This window comes from Cnephaeus nilssonii, assembly GCF_951640355.1.
Source record: "Cnephaeus nilssonii genome assembly, chromosome: 13".
Lineage (NCBI taxonomy): Eukaryota > Metazoa > Chordata > Mammalia > Chiroptera > Vespertilionidae > Cnephaeus > Cnephaeus nilssonii.
Genome location: NC_137084.1, coordinates 18,135,961 through 18,148,280, shown reverse-complemented (window position 1 = coordinate 18,148,280; position 12,320 = coordinate 18,135,961). Strand labels below are relative to the sequence as shown.

At 34.1% G+C, this 12,320-nt stretch overlaps 1 protein-coding gene across 1 annotated transcript; it reads right to left on the bottom strand.

Moving 5' to 3' along the window:
- Positions 1-3,648: 3,648 nt before the first annotated feature.
- On the bottom strand, positions 3,649-4,602 carry LOC307109250 (olfactory receptor 4A15-like; the record flags this gene model as incomplete). Its single annotated transcript, XM_079787966.1, has 1 exon — positions 3,649-4,602. One exon carries the CDS (start codon positions 4,600-4,602, stop codon positions 3,649-3,651), a length of 954 nt encoding a protein of 317 aa, XP_079644092.1.
- Between the last annotated feature and the right edge of the window lie 7,718 nt (positions 4,603-12,320).

The following is a 12,320-nucleotide window of genomic DNA, read 5'->3' as shown; positions in this document are numbered from 1 at the left end:
CAACATTTCATTACCAAACAGCAGCAGAATATTCATCCATTATATGAATGATTCTCCATACTCCTTTAAGCTTCTGCCATATGCATTCTTATGCTTTATTTTCCCATCCTCCCATAACACCCATCACCCCTCAACCCTGGTTACAGGAAGATATTCCATTACTAATTGAATTAGGAAATCTGGGAACATAAATTTCCCAAAAGAAAGAAAGTAGAAAATATAATAAAATGTGCTCTGCAAATATATATATATACACATATATATAATAAAATGTGCTCTACATATATATATGTATATATTATATATATACATATATATATATATATATATATGCAGATGCCAGGATGGTGTAGCACTGAACCATGTTCATTCACCCACTGATTTATTTGCTTTATGTCCACATATATATTCCTTTCCTTTTAAAGGGAAATGAATAAAGAGCCTTATTTTTAATTACCCAAAATTAAAATCTTATACATATGTGAAACAAAGTACAGTAGCCTCATTGAATTCCCTTATTCTGAGAAGGACTCACCAACAGATCAGAAAAGAGTATAGTGCACATAGTAAAAATAGATACAATTAATAACAGTGATTTAGAAATAACTATGAAGAAATAGAAATTACTGTCTCTTTTTTATTTACTCTTATAATATTCTTCCTATGAATAAACCCTAAAAGAAAGTATTTTAAAGAGAAAAATCATTCAGTACAAATATGTTCAACATAATTATTAAGAGCTATAGAAAATTAGAAACTGCATGTAACGTCCAAATTAGAGAAAGAATAAGTAAAATATAGTACATCTCTTTGAATAATGTATAGTTTTTTAAAGAGATGTTTTTAATTGTGCAATATCATAGTAAAATTCCCAGGTTGTAACATTAAGTGGGAAAAATTTTAGGTGAAATTTTGAATATATGATGTGATTCTAAGTAACAAATATATATCAATTTTTTAAAATATTTTTAGTTCTAAATTGGTCATATTGTACTTACTTATATCCTTCCTGATGCCTGACATGCTGAAAAATATATTTAAACCTCATATTTGGTGAGGATAGGGGTGAGTATATGATTTCTAAGATCCATTTAAACCTGAAATTCTATAATTATGTGATTTCCGGGTGGGGAGGCAGAATCTCACCTATGAACTTGTCTGGCATGGCTCTGTGGCCAGGGCGTCAGGTAGCTGCTAGATCACCAAGAAAGAAGGAAAGATGTAAGCTTAACAATGCCAACTAGCTCAGCTACAGTAAGTGTGTCTGTTGACTTCATAATGACCTTTGGAGAAGGCCTTCCTCTTGAGCCTCATAGGAGTGCTACCACACATCCTGTTTGTAGGCAAATTCTGTGACGTTTTTAGTGGTGGCTAATTGGACCTCATGGGTATTTCAACATCATTAGCAGATCTTGCCAACAACCCAATTATTTCACATAACTTAAGTGACCTTTGAGAACTTTGAGAGCATTCACCTTTAATGTGTATCACCATAGATGAAATAAGGCAATCCAATGTTTTTTTAACCCAATGTTTTCTCTCTTGCAAACATGGATACTTTGGTCTCTGGCTTGCCCTTGCATTGATATCATCTAAACATTTTGGAGCATTAATAAAGAAGCTATCAAATAAGGTATAGTTGTAGTATTATTACAACCAGGTAAAATCCACTTGTTCCTTTTATAAAAATTACTCCATTATTTCTCGGAACCCTTTATTTGTTCATTCATCCACTGATTTATTTGCTTTATGTCCAAACCTTCATTGATCCCAGCTAATTCAATAACCATTTCTTTTTAAAAAAAAAAACACACATATTTTATTGATTTTAGAGATGAAGGGAGAGAGAAACATCAATAATGAGAGAGAATCATTGATCGGCTGCCTCCCATATGCCCCACACTGGGGATTGAGCCCGCAACCTGGGCATATGCCCTGACCAGGAATTAAACCGTGACCTCCTGGTTCATAGGTTGATGCTCAGCTACTAAGCCACAGAGTCTGGGCTCAATAATCATTTCTTAAGGCCCTAATTTGTGGGAGGGGCTGAAATGGGTTCTACAAGGTAGGATACAGAGACATCAGCCTGCTCTCAAAGACCTCCTTGTATATGATATGAACAACCAACATTCTAAGGAAAAAGAGAGAAGACTTTAACAGTGTCAGAGAGAAGCACTCAAAGTATGTAGAGAGGCCACATAACCAAATTCAGATGCCCAGGATGGCATAGCACTGCAGTATGTCCTCGGTACTGGCATGCTGACTTAGGCACTTCAACATTTTGCATGGAAGATAAAACGATCACAGAGATTAGTATTCTCAATGCCTAATCTTGAAAGAGCCACCTGAGTTTCCTATCATTGTTGGAAGCAAAAGAATATCTCTGTGTAAAGCGATTAAGACTTTGGAAGCAATGAGGCTCCAATTACTTTCTATGTTTTATCAAGTAAGATCATCTCCACTCTTGGACAGAGAGAACTCCTTTAGGTTTGATTGCTCTCGAATGTGATTCCAGAAGCCACAACTTCTACCAATAACCATAATACCATAATGTTTACAGAAAAATCAGAAATGCATTCATTGTGTAAAATAAAACAATCTATTCCCAAAATGTTTAGCATTTATTGTACTTTTTTAAAGTGTACCCAGAGAGTTAATTTAATGTAGACAGACTCTGGGGCTCACTGTGATACAAGTGACTTAAATGTGCATTTCAACCATTGGGGGAGTATAATTTATCTAGAGGTACAGAATGGGGTTCAACAATTTTATTTTTCAGTCCAAAATTTGATCATAATATACAAAATCAACCATATGCTACCAACGTAGTGTGAAATTAACGAAGTTCATTTCTATAGGTTTATACTCAGCTATGAATACATGCTTAAATTTTTATTTTTTAATTAAATTTATTGGGATGACGTTGGTTAATAAAAGTATATAGGTTTCAAGTGCACATTTCTATAATTCATTCATCTGAATATTGCATTGTGTACCCACCATCCAAAGTCAAATCTTCTCTCAACACCATGAGTCCTCTTTAGTCTTTACTCTCCTCCAACCCCCTTCCTTCTGCTCAGTACAGTTACCACCATACTGTTATCTGTGTCTATGAGGTTTTTGTTTGTTTTCTGTTCATTTGTTGCTTTTAGTTTTATATCCCACATATGAGTATAATTATATATGGTTCTTAACTTTTTCTAACTTTTTTCACTAGCATGCTCTTAAATTTTAAAGTAATTAATTTGGCCAAGACATTTATTTTTACTGTTATATTAGCAATTTTTTATCTATCTGAATTTTTAATTTTCAAATTTTACTCTGGACTAAAAGGGAGCAAGTTTTAAGAGGTCACATTTCTATGTAGCATGTAGGTACCATACTCCACAAACAGGAACCTGAAATGAAGTAAAACAAAAAAAAAAATGTTGTCCACTAAAGAATCTTAATCCAGTATGATTATCTACATAAGGGATTAAACCTATGCAATTCTCTGGCTCTCTAAGGGCTATAACATATTCCACTTAGATAAAGATTAATATATATGACTGTTTCAGAATAATTAGGCTGAATAACTCAAAGGAAATAATTTTTTAAATGTAATCACTGATAATGAAAGTATTCCTTGATTCTGTGAAAGAATAAACATCATGTTCTGTATGAGAGACACAGTCTAGTTCCAACTAAGGCCACATAGTTACTCCAAACTTTCCTCATGGCATTTTTCATTTCTGCATTTCTCAGGGTATAGATTATGGGGTTCAACATGGGAGTTATGAAAGTTAGAACCACAGTCATGGATTTATCAATGGGAAAGGTGGAATTGGGCCTTGCATACAGGAAGATACAAGGGACAAAGAATAAAATGACCACAGTTATATGGGACGCACAGGTGTAGAAGGCTTTGCGTTTTCCTTCCAAACCATGTGTCTTAAGGGAGTGTAATATGACCCCATAGGAAATTAAGAGAAGGAAGAAGGTGACAGTGCAGATTGCTCCTCCGTTAGCTATCATAGAAAATCCAACGAGGTAGGTATTGGTGCAAGCAAGTTTCAATAAGGGATACACATCACACACAAAGTTGTCAATGACATTAGGGCCACAGAAAGGGAGCTGATAAATAAAGAGAAATTGAACCAATGAGTGCAGAAAACCTCCAGTCCAGGCCATCAACAGCATGAGCACACATACCCGCTGATTCATGATGATCAAATAATGAAGAGGTTTACATATGGCTACATATCGGTCATAGGCCATCACCACCAGAAGAATGACTTCAGCGCCAGCAAAGAAATGATCTATAAAGACTTGAGTCATACAAGCCTGGAAAGAAATAGTTTTTTTCTCATAGAGCAAGTCTACAATCATTTTGGGAGCAATGGCAGTAGAATAGACAGTATCTATAAATGATAAGTAAGCCAAGAAAAAGTACATGGGGGAACCCAGCGATGGGCTGGACATGATGGTCACCATGATAAGCAGATTGCCTAATACTGTCACAATGTAGATGAGTAAGAATGCAACAAATAGAACTTTTTGTCCCTCAGGGCTTTGTGTGAGCCCCAGGAGAATAAACTCAGTCACATTGTTCCTACTTCCCATGTGTTCTTCTGAAGATGTGGACCTCAGGTGTCAGAGGCTGCAAAAAAAAAGGGCCAATAATGAATTTAAGAGGATCACAAGCTTTATGTCAAAAAATGGAATGCCTTATTCAACAATTTTTGTTCCATGGGGCCTCACACAGGGTAACTCTTTAGAAAATGAGAGTTTGGAGTCTCCTCCCACAATTACTCCATTCATTTTCATTTCAGCTACATTACATTTTTGTTTCAACTACAATGATGAGAATTCAGAATTCTAACTTGCAGGCAAATGTGCATGGGCATATCAGTGAGATGATCTATTGAACAATAGGAAAGCTGCTTTCTTCAGAATATCTCTCACAAAGACTAAATTTTTTTTTAAGCCTACAGCACCCGGTATTCCCATGCGGTCTCCCATCCAAGTACTAACCAGGCCCGACCCTGCTTAGCTTCCGAGATAGGACGAGATCAGGCATGTTCAGGGTGGTATGGCTGTAGACAAGACTGAATTTTTTGACATCATATTTCACTTCCTGTTTCCGTGAATGCTTCTTGACATTCTGAGATCTATCTACCATGAAAACAATCACATTTCTAATAACTTTACTTATGTACTTACATAAAGTAATACCTAGTATTGGAGCATAAAATTATAGGCTGACATTTATATAACTGCCTTTCTGAGTTACTTTACTTTTCACAGCAGTGAAAGAACCAGGCACATCATGAGTGCTTATCAAATGTTTATTAAACTTCATTTTATTACACTGATTTTTAAAACTCACAAAAGAGCAACATTCAATAAAGTATTAAATTATTCCCAACCAAGAAAGTATAATGAAAGCAATGTTGTTGTTGTTTTTAGAACACACTCGCCACACACACACACACACACACACACACACACAAACTGAATTGACATTTATTACAACCTAGGTTATTGGAGGGGAAAAATGGATAATACAAATCTAAGTGCATGGTTACTATATGGACATTTTTCTTTACAAAATTATTTATAATTTATTATCTCTAACCATAACTCAATTCAGAAGGCCAAAATAGAGATTTTAGGTAGAATCATGGTATAGTGGAAGTAATTCTATGCTAAAAATCTGGAAATGCTATTTGATTTTGCTCAGTCATCTTGAAAAAAATCACGCCCTAATCTTTTCAGATGTATGCATTTCTGAATTCTTGTCATTGACACTTTTATCCTAAAAGACATGCTAACACTTTTGCTGTTGCTGGTTGACCATCTTTATATTAATCAGATGAATTAGTATATGTTAAAGGTTATTTGATTATTAAAGTAGTTAATCAATTAAACCAGTTATTTTGTTCATATTGCTAGTTCTTGGTTATCTAAGTCTGTGTGGAATATAAGGCATTTATTCTCATTGAGGAAAATAAATCACTTGCTGGGCCTTTCAAATATGATCCAGAGCCAATTTATTTGTAATGTGTGCAACTTCATTTTGGCAGAATTATTTTAAGTTTGTTCTGTTTCAGTGTCTACATTTGCAGACTATTTGTGAAGGGCAGGATATTATTCTAGGAGATTTGTGCTTCTGGGCAAGCCAATTTGTACTCAAACATCAGAAGGAGAATAAAAGTGTAGAAAAGAGAAAATAAGAGATAACTCGGAAAAGGCAGATAGAAACCAGCAAAGACCATAAACTGAATGAAATATGCTTTGAAATTGGTAAATAATTTGGTTTGAGGAGGCCTGAATGAGTTTGGAGTAGAGGAATTTCAGGTTTCCTGGGCTGTCAGTACAGAGGTGAACTGGAGCATAACTTAGCATCAGTATCAGAGCTGCCTCAAGGAATCTTCATATTTTTTAATCAAAGAAAAAGGAAAAAATCAAATTCTAAACTTTAAGATATATTAGTATAAGAGGAATAGCTGCCTAAAGGCATTCCATCTTCAGAGCTTCTCGAAGTTCATTGCATATAATTAAATAACTTCATCACAGTAATGAAGCTATAGCTGCATTCGTAATGGAAAATAAGTACTCACAATTCATAGGAGTTGTCTGAGGACCCAGAAGATCAACTTCCAGTAGGAGGGTCTGCCACCTTCACCTGTTGAGTACTTATAACACTTACTTGTTTAGAGCTGTGCTTTTCAGTCATCTGTTGGGTCTGTCAGGATAGTAAACATATCTTATTAGTAACTGTATCTACAGAATCTTTGATTGTCCCTTACACACTTTAAGTAATCAATAAACATTTGACAATCAAAAATGTTCTTATGAGCATGTAATTAAGATCCTAAACTATTGAAAGCTATTAATTTGTTCAGAATGATATAAAATTATGTTTTATCAATGTTGTATTTTATTAAATATACATGTATCTGCTTCAAACATTTGTGAGATTCTTCAAATCTCTTAACATTTTCAATTAGAACAAATAAATCATTAAGGAATGCTCAACAATGTAAATCCATGATAACTATCCCACAATGACAATTAAAACAAGATAAGTAGATCTATACTATGCCAAATTCAACAACATAAGGCAGAAAAAATGAACCACTTACATGGTATGCAAGGCATAAAATACTGGGAAGGACTTTCAACCAGCAAGATATTAAAAAAATGTAGATTCTGAAATTTTGAGTTTCAGTCCAGATCTTTTTAAAACATAGGATCACAACCCATGCCTAAATGTTTCTATTTAACTGTCTATATGGTGAGATCTGTTTCCCAATTAAGCAATAGGTTTTTTAAATGATTGAGCAAGTGACCAGAAAAAAATGATGCAACAAAAATGTTGAGGTCCTATTAAACAACTATTCACCTTATCAGATTTTTAATAAAGATATATTTTAAAGAAATATCACATTTTCCAAGTCAATTTCTTCATAGTAAAGGGGGGGGGGGAAACTACCTATAAAGCCTGAGTGTGGCTGAACAGAGTTTAGGGGCAAATAAAGAAGAACAACAATCAGAGAAGGTAAATTACTCAATATCATCTGTATAATGAGACTTATAATAGCATCTAACATGTAGGATGGTTTTAAGGATTAAATAGCACAACACAAACAAAGCTCTCTGAAGAAACGGATAGTAGTGATAAATGCACAACAATGTGCTATGTCTATTTTACAAAACAAAAAAATACCCACAGAAATAAAATACCCACGCAGAACCAGAACATTTAAAGATATTAATACAAGATAACAAGTATAAAGAGCTACAGTAATCCTTACTATCATCATCAACATATTAAAATACAAAATATATAATTGTTGGATTCTACATACATTATTGTGAAGACCATATATGTCCGCTTATATTGTTGCGTTATTTATGTTATGCTATGTGTTCTCTCCATTTCAGCATGCATTTAAACATCTCTAATACAAAGTATTGGAGAAAATTATTATCATTGTATTTGTTCCATAATATTTTACAAAATGGATAAAGTGCGTGCAGTTTCTTATTCTGGAGCTTCTGGCATAAAACATTTGAGATCAAGTGATAAAACCTGCTTCTTTAAAAGATACATAATTCATTCAAAGTAAGTCCATCTATCCCTATTCTCAGAGCAGTGAAGAGTGTTTGTGAATATGTTACCTGGGTTTTCTATTTCCTCTTCTGTCCCCTGTTCCAAATCCAGGCTTCTGCAATTCTGTCTTTGGTTCTGGAAGGTGAAGTTTAGTGTGATGCAGATAAGTCAGGATTGCCACCACATCAACCCAGGTTTGACTGCAGAGAACAGATCGGGGTACACCTCGTCGTTGCAGCTGGAAATGCTTGTCACATCCAGATATAGCTCTCTTTGCCTGTACAAAGCATGACCATCTTCTTGAGCTTTCATAAAGATTTTACCATTTGGGTTATGACATTATCCAAAGTCTGGCTTTCAGAAGACACATTTGATATCATGGATAAATCACCATACTTGAAAGTTGTCATTGAGAATATGTATTAATAATCAAATTTAAAACCTAATTATTATATTTAACTGACCAAATTAATTGACCAAACTTTTAATAGCATATTTAGTCGATAATGCAGAGAGCTGGATATTCAAAGAAATGGGTTTGTGTTTAATATTTTTAAAATAGTCATATGACTGTTTTAATATGGTTCATGTCTAGCAAAGTAATCGCGTTTATTTTACATCTTGACAGTAGCATTAATACCCACAGAGAAATCTCCTCCCAGTAAAGGAAGATATGACTGGGCACTTAATCAACAATGAATAACAAATCACTTTACTGAGGTGTTAAAACAGTTTGTCCCCAAGGCTGCTTGTTCAAAAATAAATTCACTGAGGAATTGTGCTCTAGAGAACTGAGACCTTCTGCATGATTCTTCCAGTGTATTCTATGTTTTCAGAGGCTTCTCCTGGCCAATCACCATGGGGAATTAAGTGAAAAAATAGCAATAGGACATCAAAGAGCAAATCACTTATTAATAACAAAATGCTAAGATTGTGTGAACAGTCTTTAAACACCCAAGAACCTGAACCAGAGAGAGAGGAGCTTTAACATCATTATGTACTGGTTCCTCTGACTGGATGGATAATCACAGTGACCTATCTTCAACTTCACTGATTCCTTTTTCTATTTGCTCAGATCTGCTGTTGAGCCACTTAGTGATTTTTTTCTAATTATTGTACTTTCAACTCCAGAATTTATTTTTGTTCTTTTTCATAATTTTCATCTGTTTATTGATATAAATCATTTAGTGTTGAGACATTGTTTTATAGTTCTTTCTTTTAACTCCTGAGGCATGGTTTTCTTTAGTTCTTTGAATATTTTAACATAACTAGTCTGTCACTGATCTGACAAGTTTCCCGATTACTTGGAAGCATTTGACAAAATAAAATGATGACATGGAGGCAACCAATCATGTTTCTTTCACATGGGTGTTTCTCTCTCCCCTCTCCTCTCTCTTCTCTTTCTCTCTCTCTCTTTCCCTTACTCTTCTCTCTAAAAATCAATAAACATAACCTCAACTGAGGATTTTTAAAAAATTCCTTAATCTTGCAAGCTCTTTGTAAATATTTTTCAGTTGTTCCTTTGAGGAGTGATATCTGTTCCTTTCAGGATAGTGATATACAGGTGGAGATTATCTTTTTTAATGAACACATTTTTTATGGGGAAATAATGAAGGCATCCCCAATAATGCTAAGAATGAGTCAAGGTGTCCTTTATTCACAGTTATTATACCACTTTTTCCTCTATTAAGTGACATAATAATATAAAAATGAGAAATACGATATGAAATATTTGAAAGATATTAAAAAGCAAAATCATTAATGAAATCATTATCACTCAGCAATAGTCTAAAAAAGTTAGCTGAATCTTAAAGACCTAAATAAATAGAGATTTTTCCCGTTCTCGGATAGAATAATTCAATGTGATAAAGATATCAATTCTTCTCAAAATTAGTTAGACATTTAATATACTATCTTCAAAATCTTAGTAAGTTTCTAAGATTTCCAAAATTATTCTAATACTTATATGGAAAAGAATTTTTGGAACAGAATTTGTTGTTTTCAATAAGACCATTATGTGGTAGGTCTCTTATCAGATATCAAAATATACTTACATGACCTAAAATAATGTGGTATTGGCTTAGGAATAATTAACCAATCAAAGAAAAATAGTCTAGAAATAGATACACAAGTATTTGAACTTTAAATAGATTAAATGTGACATCAGATTAGGAAAGTAGGTTAGTATATAAGGTAAGGAATATAAAACTCTAATCTCTACAATTTAAGGATACATACATGTGTAGTTAAACTATTTTTAACTATGATTAACAAAAATTTCAGCATAGAGATTACCCCTGGAAAGAGGCAGAGGAATGGTATGCACGGGTAATTTTAATATCAATCATATTCTAGGTAGGAGGCTACAAAATCTAGAAATAAATTGCATATATTATTGGTATGCATGAAAAAATACATAATAAAATTTTTAAATATTTTTATTGATTTTAAAGAGAGTGGATGGGAGAGGGAAAGAGAGAGAAACATCTATCAACTGCCCCCTGCACAGCCCCTACTTGGGACCAAGCCTGCAATCCAGGTATCTCCCCTGACTGGGAATCGAACTGACAACCTTTTGGTGCATGGGACAACACTCATCCAATTGAGGCACACCAGCCAGGGCATAGTAAAATTTTAAAATAAGAAAATGTCTCTTTTTTTAGTTAGAAAAGAAAACTCTTACAAAACATAGATGATACTCCTATAATACAGTGAAAGCAATTCCATCTTCTTCCTAGTTCATGATGTTCCAGTATGGGTTACAATTGAGAAAAAAAACCTGGTTGTTGTTGTTTTATATATAAAATTTAAAAACAAAATTTTGTTTATACCAAAATAATCTTTATTAAGTCTATAATTTAAATTATTTAAGTTGATTACAATTATTGCTGTGCAAAATAATACATTTCTTTACCCAATCTTCAGTATCATTAAGACAAAATAAGTTTTATGTACTCTTTGAAGAATGGCAAAAATGCACATAATATTTGGTGAGGAAAGGCATGAAAATATGTTTATGACTTGAATTAAAATGGTTCTCTATCTTCTAATCAAGAACTAGAATCTGTTTTCATTGTCAGTCATCCCACACAGGTTCATGTCAACCTGTGAACAACTCCAATATCCCATCTAACAAAACTGCTCACTGATTGTGTCTTTAACCAAATATGGGACCATCTCCCATCTAAACATCCTGAACTTCAAATGCATAGACATCAACCTAAAGAACAGAAGTAATCTTTTTTAATATATTTTTTAATTATTTCAGAGAGGAAAGGAGAGGGAGAGATAGAAACATCAATGATACAGAGTGGATCCAGAGACATGAAAGCATGGAACAGAGTGAGGGATCTCAGAGGGAAGGTGGAGAGGGTGGATGGGTGGGAGGTAATCAATCAAAGACCCTATATGGATATATGCATAACCCCTGGACACAGACAGTAGGGTGGTGAGGGCCTGGGGTGGGGGTTGGGGGTTGGTTGGAGGGGATCGATGGGGGAAAATAGGGGACATGTATAACACTTTCAACAATAAATATTTTTTTAAAAAAAGAAAAGAAACATCAATGACAGAAAGAAGCATTGATCGGCTACCTCCTACACATACACACACACCCCACTAGGGATCAAGCCCCCAACCTGGGCATGTGCCCTGACTGGGAATCAAATCATGACCTCCTGGTTCATAGGTGGACGCTCAACCACTGAGCCACACTGGTCAGGCCAAAAGTAATCTTAAAGATAAAATGCATAAGGCAGCTACAGAAAGCTGCTGTGTGGATAGGATAACAAACTAACTGACCCCAGAAATTAGTTCTAAACATTAGATGAATTGTTTTCTCATTATTTAGGGTAAAAGCAAATTTTCAAAGGTAGCTTATTTTTCAATTTTCAAAGGGAAAAAAAAAAAGCCTCTTTCTTCTAAAGTCCCATTTTAAAGTAAAGAAAAAAGTTACAAGGTGAACTTAGTGTACTTTTCCTTGTATAGGACAAATACCTGTGCCTTTTATTCAACTTGCAGAATTTCTCTATTAGATTGATTCTAACCTCAAAGGACAATTTATTCTACTTTTTTATGCCTTTGTGTAAATGAAGAAAAGCATCCCTAGAAACCCATTGAGTTGACTAAGTCATCCATTGTTACAATGGACTGCCTGTTTGTGCTTCAGAATTAGTAACAAATGCATTCAGTATGGATGACACATGCTCATTCTATCTATAGC